At 34.8% G+C, this 20,898-nt stretch overlaps 1 protein-coding gene across 3 annotated transcripts in view; it reads right to left on the bottom strand.

Moving 5' to 3' along the window:
* Window positions 1-20,898, bottom strand: part of LOC5565718 (heterogeneous nuclear ribonucleoprotein K) — a 50,992-nt gene that overhangs the window by 8,039 nt on the left and 22,055 nt on the right. For all 3 annotated transcript variants that reach the window (XM_021844130.1, XM_021844132.1, XM_021844131.1), the window contains exons 2-6: window positions 14,538-14,685; window positions 14,389-14,445; window positions 13,224-13,267; window positions 10,898-10,970; window positions 10,152-10,250 (exon numbers count right to left, since the gene is read on the bottom strand). In XM_021844130.1, the coding sequence (XP_021699822.1) occupies window positions 10,152-10,250; window positions 10,898-10,970; window positions 13,224-13,267; window positions 14,389-14,445; window positions 14,538-14,678 (414 nt within the window). In that variant the 5' untranslated portion in view covers window positions 14,679-14,685. The remainder of the gene's footprint in view (window positions 1-10,151; window positions 10,251-10,897; window positions 10,971-13,223; window positions 13,268-14,388; window positions 14,446-14,537; window positions 14,686-20,898) is intronic.

The following is a 20,898-nucleotide window of genomic DNA, read 5'->3' as shown; positions in this document are numbered from 1 at the left end:
TGCACATGCCCTCTTATAGTCGTATACGTACACATGCACATACATCCTGTTCCGTTGAGTTGTGCTATAGATAAGCTATGAACATGTGAATACGTGAGGAAGACGTAAGCTAACGGAGCAGACCAAGCGAAGAAATAATTATCGAAAGCAGTCTGCCGCTATAAAGGATACCAGCGAAATAAAAAAAAAGGAAAAAGACACCCTGAAGCACATCACATATTGCCGGGATCGCACAAGGCAACTAAGAGGAATATGAAACTGGTTTGAATGGGCTGAAACAGCAGCTGATAAATTAACTTTTATTTCGGTAGTCACAAATAGACACTTTCAAAATGTAAAAATACAGAATGTGCTTCAACAGATTTCCTTTCAATTTTACTTTTTTGACCATAATCAATACTGAATCTGACGTCACTTTTTTTTTATAAATATGAAGGATAAGTCGATTTTGAAAAAAAAAAAAACTTTCAACGAAGATTGAATATTTCTATAAAATCGTAATGGTCTTCTCAGCAGAGAGGAAAGCACAAAATATTGAACCACCAAATTTCAATTATATTTATAAATATAGAATATTACCTGTAGAACTCGAAATCCATTTGGCAACGTGAATTTTTCTTCTGATGAGAAAATTCGATTTTTCTTTGTCTCAAGAGTTCTTTCACTGCTTATCCATTAAATTATTGAGTAGTTTTCCTGAATATACATCCACAGTATATTTTTTTCTTCGCGATATTTTTTAGTACACAATTGTGCTTTAAATACGTTAAAGTAATGTGACATCGTCGTTTTGAAATTATTCACTTTTGGTTCCTCTGTAGTAATAATTATAATCCAGAAGATCGAAAGAGCCCTTCTAGGGTTTAACACTATGTAACAAGGATCAAAGCCACACGAAAACTGAATATGGAAAAAGGTGTACAGCATGATGAAAGCGGGTGCGCAGACTCGAAATGTGCTTCCTCTCACACTCACTGCTTCCGTAGATTTCCTTTACACACAATACGTACAGAATGATCAGTCAGTCCCCCTTTTTGACGGTAAAGAGAGCCCGCGAGAAACTGCCAATGAAACCAATACAATCTTGAAATATACTATAGAAAAATACTAGTCGATATCCTTATTACTTTTCTTAAGGTTTGTATTTTTTGACACAGAACACTGAATCTACGTACTTAAAATTGTTGTTGAAACATAACATCAACAAACATAATTTTAAGATGAATATATTGCTTCATTAAAAAAAAAACTAGATCGTTTTGTATCGGAATCAGTTTTGTTTCATAGTTCACACATTTTAAACATTTCCTACTATACATTGTAAATGCTTCAATACTTGCTTCGCAACTTGAAGGAACAATTATATTTTCCACATGTCTTTCAACTACCTATCAAGTCATATATCTTATTTTATCTTGCCTATCATTCGCAACTTCGCGACATCGCGACGCTGATGTTTTTTTGGGATTTGATAAACAGGAAAAGAAATATATGTTTCTTTTCCACACATTTTAACGTTTGGTTGAGATTAGAAATCTCATTTACCTTGGTGTTCGCAAATACTGCATATATTATACACAATTATTGATGGATTTTTAATCTTAAGCTTTAGATGCGGTAAATATATTGTGTAGAGAAAAGCTAAATCAAACCATAGATGGATTGATTTTTCCATTCTGGAATCGTCGTGAATGTAAGGAGTCATCATCTCTGCGCGAACAATGCAATATGATGATGAACAGATGCATCGTCCATCATCGAGCCGGGTGTTTTCTTGATCAACGAATCGAGACGAACGCAACAAATGCCGTCTGATTCCGGTGCTGTTACAACAAGGATATTTCAAAGATGTTTAACCAACCAACCAACTGCATAAGGGTATAAACAAAAATGTATTAATACACTACATAACAAACATGAGTCGATCAACTTTGTGGTTGACATAATTACCTGCTTCCTGGTATTCAGGACAAAATTTGTATAATTACCTACAACCTAACTAACGAATAACTGTGCATCAGAGTTTGATCGACTGAGTCCACATATGTTGCCTGAAACGTGTACTTATATTACTCAAATCGGCTACACTGTGGTGCATTGCAATTCAATCCCATCTGCTTATTTATCAGAATTGAAAAAAAAATGAAAATTTAACTATAAACGCGACTTGAAAAACCATGCGTAATTTTGGAAATAAAGAAATTCTAGTACATCTCTCATATAAGATGTACAAACTTGAAAAAACTACAATACACTGTAATTTTTCACTAAACTTTTAACAGCTCAATATTTTGTTGAACCTTTAAGGTACCATCGCTGCACCAGTATCCGCTCATGTTCCAGTAGCCCGCTCACACTGAAAAAAGATAAGTTTACACAAAGTAAATTTGAAAACTATTGCGGCTATACGGTTCAAATCGACAAAATGAATCATACTGTGGAAATTTTTTTGTGTATTTACTTTAATTACCTTACTTTTTAAACTCGTAAGCGGGCTACTGGAACATTAGCGGGTGCTGGTACGTTGACGGTATAATTATATCATATTTTTTATTAAAAATTTGTTGAGTAATAAAAAAAAAAAAGACGGCCCATTACGCGTATATAATTTGGTCATTTAAGGCAAAATCAAATACCATAAGTTTACCAGACTCCTCTCATTTCAGGGAAGTTATGTGTTCAAGTGTGTATTATAAATCAACTATTGAACTGATTGATACAATTTTTATGTCACGATGTAGCTGTAGTATAGGTAATAGACTGGCCCTTAAACAAAAAAGTTGTAAAACTCAACGGGGCACCCCCTAGATATGTCCCTTAAGGTAAGAAAAATGCTCTTTCAAAATTTCAACTCATTTGGTTGCTCCCCCAGCTGGCGCATTCAATTCGAAGTTTGTATGGAATATACGTTTCAAATGTATTGAAAATTGACCCTATGTCATTGTTTCGTTCCGTATACCAGTTAATCGCGTTCAATTGAGCCCAGAATGACAAATTCACTAGTTTATACCCTAATGAACATAGTTACAGAAGGTTGTATCTGGATTTAAGCTCATTTTCATTACCCTTTCAGTTGTTGAAAGTTAGGCTAAGATCAGCACTCCCGTACAATCACTTATATGCATACACCTTGTACCGCAGCTCGCGTCATAGGTGGCTATGATGCGCTTAGTGGCTGACGGATTTCACGCCAACTCGACAAAGGGATTGGCAGCACCCCTTCAGAATTCAATGAAACTTTCTGGGTGTGAAGACTATGTGAAACTAAGATACTTTACATACTTTGTTTTTTTCAAAATCGATCTAGACTAACATTTGGAAAGACCCGTATAACTCGAAAACGGTAAGACCTACAAAAAAGTGTTGTATGGGGGACTGTCGTGCAATTTCCTGACGTTTTAGAGAAAAATATTGAAAAAATAAAAACACATTTTCTACACTGAAAAAAAAATATTCAAAACATTAAAGTCGATTTAAGAAAAAACGGCCATTTCAGATTTTGATCATCCTTAAGCAAAAAGTTTCGTAATTTAATTTACTAAAATTCGTCCATACATTGCAAATTGGGCATATTTTAGGGAAAAAAGTTTTTCTAACATCGAATTTTTTAAGTCCCAAAGTTGTTTTTTTTTACTTTTTTTATAAACCCGTATAACTCGAAAACGGTAAGACCTACAAAAAACTGTTGTATGGGAGACTGTTGTGAAATTTCCTGAAGTTTTAGAAAAAAAATATTGAAAAAATCAAAACACATTTTCTACACTGAAAAAAAAAATTATTCAAAATTTTAAAATCGATTTAAAAAAAAACGGCCATTTCAGATTTTGATCATCCTTAAGCAAAAAGTTTCGTAATTAAATTTACTAAAAGTCGTCCATACATTACAAATTGGGCATATTTTAGGGAAAAAAGTTTTTCTTACTTCGAATTTTGAAATTTTGGCGTGAAATCCGTCGGCTACCACCCAGCTATGCTGCAGAAATACTAAGCAGTATTGCAAATCTACTTCAGATAGCTAAAACACCAACTTTCTCAATTTTAATCATCATACAACCTTCTACAATATTGTTCTCTATGATATCAAGTAATGTTTTTGACATTCTGAGTTCAATTGAACGCGATCAACAATTATCGTGACCCAATCAGGAGATGATGTTTTATTTCCCATATGTTTGAGCTGAAAATCCCATATTAACTTCAATTCAATTGCGCCAGCTGATGGAACGACCAAATGAGCTGACATTTTCAGGAAGTCTTCCTCTAACCCTAAGGAATAATTCTGGGTGGTGCCCCGTGGAATTATACAACTTTATTTTTCTTCCATACTGAGCTGGGTCAGTCTAATAGGTAATAAGCAATTTAGAATTTTGTTATTTATCCTTAAGATACCGCGGGGCAAATGGGTAACGAAAATCGTATAGTTGAGGTTTTTTGAATCATAAAGACTCTAAATGTAAATAAATGAGATCGTGTATAATTTTTCGATTGACTCTCACCTATAATATGCGGTAGGGTAACGGTCGTATTTTGGACCCCCTAAGGAAGTGATTTTAGTATTCTGTCCCAATTATTTAATTGCACAGCCTAACCAAGTCAAAGAACATGTCAAAATGTAGAGAAAAACTTCCTCTACGAAATAAAAATGCCCATACAATCCAAAAACCGTCGAAAATAATTGAATTGTGAGGCACTGTTTTTCGTTATTTTGGACACCCAAATACATTTTGGACCCTCAAAGTATGTATTTTAGACAACATGTTTTTTTTATCGTTTGGCCTCAGAGTACACGACACTGGTTGTATGATATGCTTGCCCATAGTCTAATCAATCGATTGACAATGGAAAACCGAGGAAATTGTACGTGTTTTTCGTTCAGAAATTTGAAAACAAGTTTTTGTTTACATTTGAAACATTTCTCACGGCTTCAATTTCTATGTGTAACGTGCATGGATGATCCGATTAAATTAAATTAATTTCAGATAAATTAGACACATTTTCTATGTACAAACGATTGATGCAAGTACGCATTCACTATATTGATGACTTTGGAAAGTAGGACGCTGAGATTGATCATTAGCAGGGCTTGTAGCAAAAAGTGATATCGAAAAAAAGTAATTTTAGTGGCCAGATTTGAGTAATAAGTCACCAAAAAGTGACTTTAGATTCTCGAATAAGTGACTAAAAGTGACTTGAAAATCTAACCGTAATCACTTTTATTTCAATTCTATTGCACTGTTTTACAATAAATATTCAATATGGTAGGAAATATTCAATATGATCTACTGCATGTAGTAGGTGAAGTTGAGCACCATATTTGAAAATTTGTATTGTACTTCCACAAATTTTTCAAACAGAAAAATAAACATTTACGAAAATACTTTTTTATAGCAGATTTTCAATCTTTTCAATAAGTTTTTTTTAATAAGAATTAGGAATATTTGTGAAATTAAAACTTCAAATAAAGATTGCTGAAAATGTAAATCTTGGGCATTAATCAATATTTCAAATTATAAATGATGATAGAAGATCGAATATGATTGAAATGATGCTTAAAACCAATGTATCATAGTTATGAGTTATGATGTTGAAGTAATTATTTGCACTTAGCCTCTAGTATTTCAATCAAAATTACGTGAACACTTTCATGATTCACTTGATGTTGGATGTTATAGTCGGTAGAATTGTAATAAACTATGCTATGAAAAATACTTGAATACCGCGCATATTATTGTCAAATATGAACTCTGTGGCTTTTAAAAACCTCCTGCCGAAGCGAATCAAAAAAGCCCAGAAGAAGATCCGACAGGCCACATATCTTTGAAGAAAGCATGCATGATTTCATGAACGAGTCAATGAAAACGATAAATTCTTTGAGCATTTCTATATTAACATTCTTATTTATTAAACCATGAATATATGGTCTGGTACAATTCTCAAAAAAATCAAAAGAGGTTCTTTAAAAATTTATGTTTAGAAACAAATGATAAAATACATTCTTGAATAGATGCTTAAATACATAAAAAAGAAAGTACGCTGATTTGATTTTACACGGTACCGCATAAAAAAACCCGCGTTATTTCAAAAAACGACGTAAAAAAACCTAGGCGATTTTTTTTTTCGTGTGAAACAATGTTTTGTTATGATTTGTATGGTCATGAAACGTAGAAAAACACGAGCTCTGTTTTACGTGGTTTTTTTTGAAATAACGCTCTTTATTACGCGGTACGTCGACCGACGTAAAAAAAACTTTCAAAAACTCTAGCTAAGATCTATCTGGTTATTTTTAAAGGTTTGGTTTGCAAATAAAGTATGTCCTAAGAAATATGATAAGTTTTTACTCTCAAATAGAATATTAAATAATTATTTTTTATTTCAAAGTTTTTTCACAAGAAAACCATGAACCAATATTTTTAGACTTACATGCAGTTGTTCAGATGATGACCTAACTTAAAATTTAGCCTAAATTAAAAAAAAAACAATTTATGATTTTCTTCCAAAAATGATTTAAAAAAGTGACTTTTCGACGCAAAAAGTGACTTTAGTTGAAATGGCTTTAAAAAGAGACTTTGAAGTGAATGGCTTAAAAAAGGTGACCAAGTCACTAAAAAGTGACTCGCTATCAGCCTTGATCATTAGGGTACACATGCTAGTCTCGAGAAATTGTTGAACAGACAACCAACAAATACTTTCAACAACAAGAATAACGATATGAACTAGAACTACGACTAAACAGCCTAATTTTGACCTACGACTTGACGACAATTGACATTCAAGACTCAAATCCTATATATTTTATATATAAAAGACAGGATTAATCACAATAGCATTAATAAAAAGGGCACAGAGAGTGACAATTTTTTCAAAATCATTTTGACTAGACAGTATTAGTAATGCAGGGCAGACAATCGTCAGATTCGTCACCGCGCGGTGACGAAATAAAAAAAGACATCGTCATCCAGTATAATAACTCTGGCAGGTCGTCGTTTCGTCATCGACGAAAGAATGCACGACTAACTTCAATCCAAAATCGTCAACGAGCAAATTTTTCTTCATTCCGCTTGCTACCCTTACTCACAAGAAGGTGTTTATTGTATATTCGCTTGCTTCGCACCAACCAACGAATGCCATCACATAATTGCTTGTATTGGCAAATGAACCCGCTCCTCATGATTCTACAATAGCTCTGTCGGTAAGCGCGTGGAGTCGACGATTCAGAGATCGTTTGTTCAAATCCAGACGTGTTTTGTTATTTTGTTTTATTTTTTCAAAAAATGCTCATAATCTGTCGAAGACACGATTCATATTTTTAGTCGGCTCAATGCTCCCGAACGAAGATTCGCCCGTAACGAAGGAATCGTATTCGTTCGTCATGACGCCAGATCTCAGCGGCAAATCGTCATCCGATGCTGGTTGACTGGCGATGACGATGCTTCTTTTAGTTTCGTCGACGAGTTTTTTTCATTTGACGGTGACGAATGTCTCCTGGTAATGACACTACTATTTCAAACAAATTCTGTTGGAGTAGCTGATTTACACAATGCGTTTTTTCTCAGAAGCAAGGGAATATGGGTACTTTTCAAAAACTATCACGTCACAATACTAATAAAAAACAGTGTTCATGTGGGCGCCAGACGGACTAGGGTCTAAGTATTGGTCCTGGTAAAGGGGAACTTGGCAAAAGCCAGACCGAATGTTCAGCCTTGACGAGTAAAGCTGTCAGGCAGCTCCAACTGAATACCATACAAAAAAAAATCAACGTAGGTGGCGAATTCAGGAACCGAAATTAAAAACATGGCGAATACTGATGCAAGTGATCCAGTTTTCGTCACCTCAATTTTAAATAAGGTACCGCGGGGCAATAGGGTAAATGGGGTAAGTGAAAATAATTGATATATTTTACTGAATATGTGAATTAATGTTTTAAACTCATGCGTAAACCTTTGAGGCCATTGAGAACATTACGATAGGTAAGAGATTTCTGAGATTTTTCAGCCATTATAGCATAATAGAGCGAAATATTGTTAACCTGTCAACTATCACTCCGTAACAAGTTGGCGGCGTGCAATCTTAAATTAAAATTTTCAGTGGAAAAAAGTTGCGGAAAAAAAATTCTGTACCACTTCTAAGTTGTCCCCTCTGACAGTTTTAAACTGCAATAAAAAAAGTTTTAGAATTAATTCGACATAGACCTAAAAATAACTAAATTGAAGCATAGTAAATTTTCCAATCACGTGGGACAAGTGAAAAGTTTCTCATTAGAGATTGAATTTGTGTTTTCTCTTTAGGTAGCTATAAGTATACAAGGTTCGCAATTAGCATAGAACAACAAACTTGCTGATAATTCAAGAAACACTATACTTAAAGAGTTAAATGCTATTATCATGGCCAAATTATGGAACTTCTCTTCTAACTTCTCTCCAAATATTACGATATTAATATGTTTACTTCGGACAGCCGATTAAAAGGAAGACGTTGATTAAAAAGCTCGAATATAAGATAACGCTCGGAAATCTCGTGGACTGTCTATGTAAAGCTAGTTCAAAACATAAAAATGGGGTATAGGTGTATCCACTTAAAAAAGTTTCTAAATACTTTATTGAAGAATTCCGTTTGATTTCATTTGAAGAGTTATCCGACGTCATATCCGATTTTCTTAAAAACAAATAACGAGTTGTGGGAAATCTACAGAGCACAAATGCAATTGAACTAACATTGGAAATGTTGCAGTTATAATGTTGTCGAATCATTTCAACAAACATAACTGAACAGAAGAAAAATCAAGCAACAAGAACAAAATTTTCTTTGTATACATGTTACTTATGTTATTGTTCATTGGGACGCCTTAACAAATGTTGAAGGTAATAGAAATCGTGAATGCAACTGTTAGTTTTAGGATTTATTGTCCAAAACGATAAACTTTTCACTTGCCCCACCTGTGGGGCAAGTGAAAAGTAAGGAGACTTTTTCAAAAACTTTTCCTGTACTTTTTTCTTCAATTTTACATAAAAATCAATTTCAGTATACTGCCTATATTTTGTGGGAGTCAAGCTAAAAAACATACACGACCTCATTTGTTTTAATTTAAGGTCTCTCGAATTTGAAGAATCCCAACTATGCAAAATCCATTATCCACTTGCCCCACGGTACCTTACACAAAAACAATGTTTCTGAACGATTCTTATACTTTTTCGGCTTAAATAACGTTTCGTTTACCGTACACATCAAAGGTCTTTTTATAGATCTATTTAAAAAAATATTTTTCCTTAGGGTGACAAATACTGGTTCACAATGTTAAGTAAATTTGGTGTGCACAGATGTATAAAATAATCCTTTGGGGCTTTCCCTAAACCACGTGGTATTTTTTTCGGATTTTTAAAACTACTCCCCTCTCCCCTTGTGGTCTATACTTTTTGGGATAAAACTCATTAATTATGCTTATATTTAATAAGATTTCATAGAAGCGTTACGAAATATATCTGTAGCAAGTAGTTTCATGGAATATTGCATAAAAAATAAAACATTTTCAATAAAGAAATCGCTTTTGTTTTTGTACTACAGTCTTAGCACGGACGCTAAGGAAATTAGAAAAATGACGTCTACTTAGACGGGCCTACACTGCTTATTTTTTTACGCCGCGAAAAAAATGCATTATTAGCTTTTATTTGTGATTCAAACTTACTCTAATATAAAGTAGCATCAAATGGCATAAAAAGTTGCTGCAATATCAATGTGTATTTCCATGTATACATAATTTTGTACGAAATGCGCGGAATTAGGCAATGTGCTGAATTAGGGCACTTTACGGTATAATATAATGTTTTTCCACCACGAATGGATGCAACACATCATACTAATTACGAACTTGGTATACAGCCAAGTGTTACTAAAAAATATTGTCATTTTATTGTCTTAAAATAAGCATTTGATTAATGTGTCCATTATGTTCCCAATCCCGCTACTTTATCAATGAAACTACAACAGATCTTGCTCTTATTTTTCAGAAATATCTTAATAGACGTGTCCACTAGGTAATGATGTACAAGAAAAACCTGTTAGAAACATCCAGTGTTTCGATTATTGGCTACCTTATCGCCCATAGTGCATTGTAGTTTCTCAATGTTACGTCAAAAGATGAATAAGATAACACTTACGTCTTTCAGCTCTTTGATTTTGGTGCCGCCTCGGCCGATGACACATCCTGCAAGGCTCTGGTGAACCAAAATTCTGAGTTCATACTCATTTTCTCCAGCCTGTAGACAAAGAAAAAAAAATAAACATAAATGAAGAATTAAAAAAATGTGAATCGCGTTAATGTAAAACAAGAAACTAAACAATGTTTGTTTGACACTCAACAAATGAATATTATTGTTGATCAAACGTTGGCAATGTAGTGTTTGCTACCAATTGATATTTAATTACCAAAATATTAACAAAGAATTATGGTTTGTTAAAAAAAAAACTAGTCACATATAAAACATCTAAGCAAGGTACAAATTTAATAGACGGGAGACTATTTTCCTAGGACTTTAGACGCTAGTAGCGTGCCTCTGTCGCACGCTAGAGCCATCCGTTTTATCGTGAAGTCATGAAAAAATCATGGGAATGAAACAGAACTTCGCCGCATACAACAGGCGCGGGGAACGCAAAAGGAGGAACGGGCGTAACAAAAGCACATGTGTACAGACATTCAGTCGCCATCATCGCCATGCACTTTATGAAAATTTCAACTGGTAATTACGAGACACGCGATATCAATAGATGGCGTTTTACTCCCATCTATTTGTGCTGTTTATATACCTTTGGCGGATTATTGAACATGGAAATTGTATTTACAACCACGAGTTAGTCGAATACGCAAAACATGCACCACAGTACCATTTTATAAGTAAACACCTACCTTATCCAGATGTTTCATGACGTCCTTAACCACATTGGTAATTGTTTCCATGTCGCCGCCGATGGTGAGCACACTGAAAAAATACAACCAACAATTCCATTAATGACGAAATGGCAAACAACACTATGTTACTCTATGCGACAATTATTTTTATTGCATTTAACAAATTAAATTTTATCAATTTTGCAGAGATGACAACCCTCTAATTTAACTTAAATTATGGGATTAGTTTGTTCCAGTTCTGACTTGCACCAGCAGTACATTTGGGATATTCAACCAGCAACGGAATGGTGACAGAGAAAAACAAACTTGGCTTGGATTCAAAATAGTCATTAACTGTGAAACATACTCCGATGGGTAACTATACTTTCAAGATATTACACCGCATCCTCATTTGGAATGCTAAGAATTTAGTTGCTCACCAACAGTCTACAGTGCCCTACAGAGCGAGAAATGTGCTTTGTCGAATAAAAAAATGATCAATCTAGCAACTCACAATTTGAAGCTATAAAAACTTATTATATTGCAACATTAAACCAGAAAATATTTATAATTTTTGTATAAAAATTAACATAAGGTATAATTGATAATAAAATTATTAAAATAGGCCGTATTTCATCTAAGGTTGATTTGATCAGTTCCATGTATTTTTATTGATAATAGATTTAAATCATTGTACTGGTACAAGTAGGTAGGTATAACTACAATTCTCGCGTTCAGTATCATAAGGGCGTATCAGCAGGGGTCGATTTCTCTTCATCGATTTTCTCTTCTGCAAATTGTGCGGCCTGGTGACTGTTTTTGACTGCTTTTCATGCTTAAGTTGAAAGTAGTAATTATCCTTCATCGTGCAGCATCGTGAAATATTCCGAAAATCGGTTAAGTTTCGTGTACTAAGCCAAAGAGAAAATCGACGAAGAGTAATCGATCACTGCAGATACGACTGTGTGATACTCAACGCGAGATTTTAATTTTTCTTTCATTTGCTTGTTTAAATGAAACAAAATATATTTTTTTAAAACGTGAGCACTAAAAATAAGGAACAATTAGGCCGATACAAACTAGATTAGTTTTAAGATTTCTGATTAAATTTTCAATTTAAACTTTTCAGTGTGCGCACGATTTTTTACCCCCAGAATCACGCTGATGCTCTGTACGATAGGCAAGGTTTTTTAACCCTTGTTGTATAAAATACAACAGCGCGACTACTAAGGGGTAGTCGAAAAAAATATCTGTCTAAATCTGGATAGGTTCTACAAAACTTCTCAACGAATCCGGTAAGTTGGCTAATTTTTCATTATCACCGTGCCCTCGATCAGCCGCAAGGCATAGGGACGAAAAGTAGAAAACATAGCTATTTGTGGGGGAACGCCATTTGGCATAAAGTCATTTGGCATAAAGCCGTTTGGCATAAAATAATTTGCCATAACGGTCGTTTGGCATAATAGTCATTTGGCATAATGGACATTTGGCATAATCATTGAAAACTGAGTTGCTATGTTTTTGGCGTTACCATTGCTAACATTCTCATATATGATTTTCCCTTCTTTTGGTCATAGGCTGTTCTTTCTCATTACGTTGTTAAACTAGTGGTATGCATTGTAACTACTAACATTTTCATCGATAATTTTCCCTTCTTTTGATCACCAGATGTTCTCTTAAGTAGCACTATTTAAATTTATAATTTCTTTCCTTTTATGCCAAACGTCCATTATGCCAAATGACCATTATGCGAAATGACCATTATGCCAAACGACTTTATGCCAAATGGCTTTATGCCAAATGACTTTATGCCAAACGGGGTAGCCCCGCTATTTGTATCGGCCTAAAATAAATCGAAAACCTGTATCGATTTAAATGAATGGAATATTTATCTTGCCAATATTACGAACAAATTTATAATTTTAATCTGCTGGTGTCAAAGGAGTATAAATAAGGATGATTATTAGATAATTATGGTTAAAATTAGGAACTTAACATGAATGATTTGCGAGATCGAACTGTAAGACATTTCTTTCTTGTAGTTTTAGATGAAGAGCGTACATTAAAAAACAGGGACATAGAACTTGAACTATTAGTAGGTAGACGGCTTCACTAAGGCGCATACAATAGTAACGAATACACACGAAGACAACCACGCAGTATAGAATGTAGTATTTCTCTCAAGTCAAAATATGGGACACCGTCTAAGATAAATTGGTTATATAGTTGCGTGTGGATGTGCTGAGAGTAAGTAACACTTACAGTTGAAGGACTTATTTACTAGAAGACTCTTAAGATTCGGTTGTATAGTAATGGATTAAATTAAAGAAATAAAGGTGTTTACCGTTCGGGGCCTGTACAGTCGCCTACATTCACTTGAGCTTGGTACTGCTCATGGGATCGAGTGTTCGACGATGTTTGGAGTGTCGATGTGGTTGGGCATCATGGGAAGATTGTATTGCCAGAAACGACGATTGAGCCAGGGTGGAGTCGATAGTCCGAGCGGGTCAGGGTCACGCACATAGATACACACGGGTAATGGTTCATCGATAGTGCGTGTTTTTGTTATGGGATTTTCAAGGCACGTTTTTCATTTGGAGATTGGTCGAGATGCATCCAAGGAGAAATTTATAGATACGTTTGCATCAAGCGCAAACAATGACCAGATTTTTCACAGTGGCACAGCAAGACAGGAGCGTTGCGTAGATTGGGACCAAACGCAAGTGCAGGCATTTTAGATGGTGTATGGATTATTAGTTTTTCAAATTTCAGTTGACCAATTCGATGTGGGAGTTATAATCCGAGTTCCAAGCAGATGGAAGTATCGTGGACGAAATCAGTCGCAGGAATCGAAATCAGATTAAAACGAGATTTGGTGTATGGAGATTTCGTTTGGTCCACGGCATACATATGTTAAAAGGTTGAAGTTTACCCGAGAGATGTTTGTCATTACCGACCAATACCAGGATCAGCGTACAGAGATTGACCAGACCCGCAAATCGTAGAAGTGGTGTTTATTATTTGGATTGACAGTGGCAACGGGTCAGTTCAAATATATTGATGGTACGTAGTGTAGACGGAGGTGAGTTGATTGCATCATTTGCAACATTTATCGACCGAGACAGGGAAAAGAAGAAAAAACATACGTTAAGTATCTGTAGACATGTAGGTATGCTTGTTTGTACGTAGGTTGTATCTTTTTAAATTTAATTTAATTCCGGATAAAACTAAGCTTTGGCATATCGTGGGTACGTGAGCAATACGCTCTATCTGAAGTATCGAAGAGGAAGGGATTTCATCAACAATCTAGTATTGTTTATGTTCAGATACATAGATGAAATTAACACAACGAAAAGAACACGATACAATAATATGAATTGATAAATAACTTATACTATAGAAGTGTACTGCAATTGTTATATAATTTAGGATTAATACAAGACTATTGAAGCGTATTAAATTAAATTTAAAAACCAAAAAACTTCTACTATATTATCTAGGAATCATACCTCTGTACGCAGCTTTTGGATGTTATGTCCAGCTTTTCCAATAATAGCTCCGGCCATCTTAAATAATAAAAATGTTGTTATCAATAGTATGATAAACTTATAGTATCACAATAGATCAGATTTAATTTCACGAAAAACAGAAACTTTACCTTGCTAGGAATCAACAGACGAACTTCTTCTTCGTCTTTCCGGGAACGTTTGTTCATCGGCTTTTTGTCAGATGTATCTGCGTTATCACTACCATCGTGGTGCTGATCACTATCCTGGTTTTCTTCGTTTTCCCGTTTCATTTCGAATCTGAAAAAATAAAAACAAAGTTCATATAAAACTAGGAAAATTGTCTATGATAGATAATGATATCCAGGTAATAATGAGAGGGCCGATTCAAATATGAAATCCTTTATATTTTGATATTAAACTACCCTACCCTGTCCCCTCGCAGACTAACGTTCTACACATACCGATTTACAGGCAAATTTATATTCCTGTTGGTAAAGTACCATCAGTACACCAGATTCTACTCATTTTACGGAAGTTATCTGTTCAAATGTTTATAATAAAAAAACTATGGAGCCTAAAACTATTTTATGTCAACCCATATCTAGAAACACAATAAAGAAGGCTGTATACTAAAATCGATGTTTTTTTTAATATTGTTATTTTTTTCTGGCATGAGCGGCTATAGGAGCACACACAAATATCAGAAGTTTTTTTACTCGTTTTTTTTACGCGTAACGCGGTACCGTGTACAAAAACCGCGTTAATTCAAATAACGACGTACAAAAAACGGATTAATTTAAAAACCGACGTAAAAAGTAAGCCGTAGAAAACTAAGTCACAAAACAATTGTAGTGGTGTCGAACTTTTGGCACACCCCTAGGTTCTCTTAACAAAAACTCAGTTGTTGTTAAACTCGAGAAGCATAACGATCGGAGGAATAAATCCAGCAGTAAATACATTGTAAATCGTCGTGTTTTATTATTCACGTCCGCGCAAACCCCACAACAATGTTCTACATTATGATTCGTACGGTCATAAAACGTCGTGAAACATGAGGTCTTTTTTACGTCGTTTTTTTTTAATTATGCGGTTTTTTACGTCGTTTTTTCGAATTAACGCGTTTTTTTTTACGCGGGACATCGACCGACGTAAAAAAACCATTAGTGTACCTACCCGAGCAAAATCCAACATCAAAAAGAAAGCAAGTCGAAGACATGTCTTGTTTTCAGCATCAAGTTGAAATCATAGGTTGATATCAATTTAATGAATGTATTCGACATTGTATTTTGTTTTCGTTCTGCTATTAATTTAAAGGTTTGTTAAAGTTTTAATTTTGTATATGTTATTCGTACTATATGTATAAACACTATGAGAACATAAAATAAAGGATTTATCTTGTCGCAGACTCGTTTTTCTTTAGCAAACGAAAATACCGTAAGGACGCCATTCACCGCTTAGAGCATGATTTTTATTGACAATATATTTCACCGCTTATTGAATTATTTCGAAAAATCTGAACAACTTTTCGCAATAAAAGTTGTCTGCATGTATTAGTATACCAAAATGGATTGTAACAGAATGAAATTATTCTGATTTTATATTATGCATAATGATTAAGAACAATATTTTAGGCTGTTTGAGGCGGTAAATATGAGTTTAACAATGAATTTATTATGGCAGATCGAAAAATGTTTCAAAGCTGCCACGGTTTAATATGTTGTACAAAGAAAACAATTAGCTAATGAAAGAAAATTAATTCCAACTAGTGCTGTACATAGGGCCTCATACTTGAGATGAGCGGTGAATGGCGCCCTAAACCTTTATCATTGACATAAATGTTATTCGATACCATTAGACATTTTCCACGTTTAAATATTTTTCCTATGAAAACAAATGTTTTATCTTGCGTTTAGCGCGAAAAGTTGTGAAAAATATCGAACATCCGATTTTTTACAGAATTTAATATGTAGAAATGCTGTTAAATGAGCGGTGAATGGCGTCTTACGGTATGTATCTATATCTCAGTGAGTTCTCAATTTTCTCTTCATGACAGCAGAAACAGTTTTCAATTTTCTCTCCATGATAGCAGAAACAGTTTTCAATTTGCTTTAAGGTGAAGATGAATCGAAGCCAAACTTCAAATTTTCAAGAGCACGGATCTGGAGAACCAAACATCCGTTAAAGCAGAAAACTTAATCGATTGGTCACTAGCTGGTGGTGACCAATCGATTAGGTTTTCAGCTCAAACAGATGTTTGGTTCTCCAGATTCGTGCTCTTGAAAAATTGAACTTTGGCTTCCATTCATCTTCACCTTAACTGGTTAGTATTTTTTTTTTTTTTTTATCTTTATTAGAGAGATTTTCACAACTGGTTAGTATAAATTGTTTTCAATTTGATTTCATTGGAATATATTTCTGCTCTCAGTTTTGATGTTTTAACCGTTAAAACGACAAAAATGACAACAAACCGAGTAATCAAAATCCGCGATATCACAAAATCGAAATTAGTTTTCAATATGATCATAAGCTTTGCCCGGGTACTGATCCAATAGCCGCTCACAGGGTCTTGTGTTTCTAATAAAAAAAATATTTTAACCAATGAAAATAATGTCCAACGGCTTCATTTGAAAGTTGTTGATGTGAATATATCCGTGCGAAAAAGATTGCATTTTACACGAATAATCAGTTTTTACACTTGTGTGCGGCAATAGGGGCATGAGTGGCTACTGGTGCACTGATGGTATATGTTCAAAGAGACAATATGCTTGTAAGATTTTTATTTCCAATGAATTTCTAGTTTTGCACATAGGAAGAGAATTTACGTATGTTCGCATTGTTCTCTTCGTCATGGAGGATTTTTGTCCTTCAAGTATACTGATATTCAGTAATAAGCTGGAAGTATTGGTGCAAAATTTGAAAAAAGAAAAAAAAAGGTTGGCTAAGGGCGAAAAAAAAAATTACTATAGAAAAATGCTCTATGGGCCTGTTCACACACACATTTCATAACTCTGAAGGGGGTGGATGGGAATCCACAAAATGTTAAAGCTCATATATTTTTTTCAAAATATTCATGCAAAAAGTGTTATGCGGGGGTGGGTGGGTATCAAAAATGGCCATTTTCGGCGTTATGCAATTTGTGAACAAACCCTATTCATAGCCTGTGATAACACTACTGATTTAGAAAATTCATGCACCCAACAAAGACTACTTGATGATATTCACGCTTTCAGACTATGGACCGATGGACGAGTTTGAGCAGTGCCGTGTTATTTACGTGACCATGGCAACAAGTGAATTTGGCACCGCTCAAACGTCAAATTCGTGAACTCGTGCATAGGTCCATGGACCTATGCACGGGTTCACTATTTGACGTTTTAGCGGTGCCGTGTTATTTATGTGACCATGGAAACCAGTGAATTCGGCACCGCTCAAACGTCAAATTAGTGAACTCGTGCATCGGTCCATTGTATGTCATTCCAAACCCTGCATGTAGGTTTTAACAGCCCCGGCCTTAATTTCTCGACGCATATTATAGAAGAGCTATAGCTAGCACACAAGGACCTTCATTAGATGGTAACGTCCGCGAATGCAAAGCAAAGCCATGCTGAAGGTGTCTGTATCGTTTCACAGTCGGTACAGGATCTTTATATAATGAAAATTTACATAACCTCTCTGGGCATAAAGTATCATGACATGACTGCATAAAGTATGACTGCCACACGACATACGAATGCGTACAAAAATTGACAAAGAAAGTTCTCAGTTAATAAATGTGAAATTGAACTCTAAACTGAGAAACAGACTATGTCTCAGTGGTCGTAAAAATCGTAACATGAAGTGTAAATTTTAAGTGGTGTTTGGTTGATAATACAATGTACAGTCGATTCTTCACATAACTGGAACTGGAATTATTCGGTCCCTTCAAATTTTTATACATAGTTCTTTCCATGAGTTGATCTTTCCATAACTCGGTGTTTCTTTTAGTCGATGTGGCGTGTGAGGTAAATTTTTCTCCATAACTCGATATATTTTTAAACATTCTTTATATTCTGTGAAACTTGTGTTACATCTTGTTTGAGACTCAATTATGACTAGCTAATTGCAAAGAAAGATGGAAAGCATAAAAATATAGTGTCAATAAAAATCATGATCTTTCGAGCACCTAGCTATTTTTTTAAAGTTGTCGAAATATAATTTCTAAAACTATACCCAAGTAACCATGGAGTATTATATTATTGCTTATATAAAGCAGCTGCAGTGCTGTAAGCCTACCAATAAAGTAGTTTAAAAGTGGAAAAGTGGCCTTGATATAGTCGAACTAATGCAAGAATGTTTATAAAGCAACCAAGGAATTCATAAAGTAATATTAGTGCATTGATACATTTGTAATCTAGCGTTAATGCTCTTTTGCTTGACAGCTCTTGTAATTTGTCGAAGAAAAGCAATGCCGCATCAGTATTGTTGATATGCAATAGAATACGTGCAATGTTATAATGCTTGGTGTTACTTGGGTATCGTCAAAAATAATAATGGTATCTTATAGAAGTGATCATAAATGAAAGTAAAGAAATTCATTCAATTTATTTTAGGATTTTTTTTTGTCGACATATTCTATAAGTCGATAGTTTTTTGAATATCGAGTTATGAAGAGCCGACTGTTTAAGGTCGGATGGATGCTCAAAGACTGATAAGAAATGAACTACTTTCTGTCGAATTTACTGCCTACTAGGCGAAACGGACACGAAAAAGCACAAATAGGTAATAGCCGTGCGGACAGCAGTACGCTGGATGCTGTTGATTTGTACCTACATTAGGCTGACGAGTGGCGGAGCTATTGGCAAGCAAACAATGCGCAACGCGTTAAACAGTGTTCTTCGTCACTTATCTTATGTGACCCATATTGCCTCACCTTGCATTATGTACTCGATATCGAGCTGAGTGAGAAACTTCGATAGTTTTTTTTTATCTTATTCAACACAATATTTTCATTGAACTGTTCATAAATCATTGTGTTATGTAAAATAGACTAATTAACTTGATGATTCCAAGGTTTTACAATTCCCAACAAATGATTTATGTAGATACCTAAGTAAATTTTAAGATTTGAAAATTTGTTCAAAGCTATGTCCATTTGGAATCCCCGAGTTTCCCGTCTTTTCCGGTAGATTAAAATTCATGTCTTTTTCTTGGTTTAAAAGACAATTTAAAAAAAGACAATTTACACTATCTTCAGCCAAAGGCTGCACAGACTGAACGATCATTAACATTAGGCAACGGACAACACGGAACACCCAGTAGCCCAATGATGAATTTTTCGTTTTGACGAAAAGTTTCCACCGACTGGAGTGGGAATCGAACCCACGCTCCGTGACACAATACGCCTAAACGATTGACGCCATTAACCGCACGGCCACGAAGCCCACTTGATTTGGCGACCACTCTGTGACAGCAGTCCGAACGTGTCAAACAAATGTTAGACCTGCTGTCAGATTCCAGACAAATATTTGGCTTTAGATGTTGTTTAAGTTAGTTTTTCAGTGTTCAAATCCTTGTTGAAAAGGTTTATCATTTCAACTTTTGAACGAGGCTATATAATAGGGATCATCCCAAGTCTGAAGTCCTATACATTGCTGTTTAAATGATTATTTTGCTTTCATTAATGGTTATAAATGGAAAACTGTATTTAGTACTGTACCATTTAATTCCATTAGAGTTTGTATCCTTTGACAGATACGCGTATTCAGACCTCAACTGTAAGTCCGTCTTTAGTGTCGTGTACTAGACAGTCTTGCAATTGAGGTCGAAATACGCGTATTTGTCAAAGGATACCAACTTTAGTGGAATTAAATGGTATAGTACTAACTACTAAATTTGGTTTTCCGTTTTTTTTTTTTCAAGATTGGACCAGACCACAAAGTTTCATAATTTTCCGTGCCCTGCAGGCTTCGTGGCCTTGCGGTTAGCGGCGTTAGTCGTCTAGGCGTATTGTGCCACGGGGTGTGGGTTCGATTTCCGCTCCAGTCGGTGAAAACTTTTCGTCAAACGAAAAATTCATCGCTGGGCTACAGGGTGTTTCGTGTTGTCCGTTGCCTAATGTTAGTGATCGTTTAGTCTGTGCAGCCTATGTACTTGAAGACGGTGTAAATTGTCTTTTCTTTTCAAAATACATTTGAAGTTAGTATGGAAATCAATTATGAATCACGCTTCGGCAATTTTTACTACGGGATGAGCAGTCATTATGTAAATTGAAATGTCTTTGAGTCTACAGATTGGAATCTCCATAAATAATTTATAATGTTGAAATTACGATATTGAAGCGCAATAAAATTGTGTTATACTACGAAAATATGCTATTTCGATCAAGCTACGAAAAAATAACTTTTTCATCACAAAACAATCCAATTGTTTGAATGACGAGTGTCCTCGCATAAGACGCTACTTGTTGAGTTGATTTGTACATTCCATTTCGTCCCGTAAACATTTACAAAATAAGTCGAATCAATCCGTAGC

Source organism: Aedes aegypti, chromosome 2 (genome assembly GCF_002204515.2).
Source record: "Aedes aegypti strain LVP_AGWG chromosome 2, AaegL5.0 Primary Assembly, whole genome shotgun sequence".
In the NCBI taxonomy this organism is placed as follows: domain Eukaryota; kingdom Metazoa; phylum Arthropoda; class Insecta; order Diptera; family Culicidae; genus Aedes; species Aedes aegypti.
The sequence above is the reverse complement of the archived record's forward strand: the minus strand, read 5'-3'. Positions and strand labels throughout refer to the sequence as shown.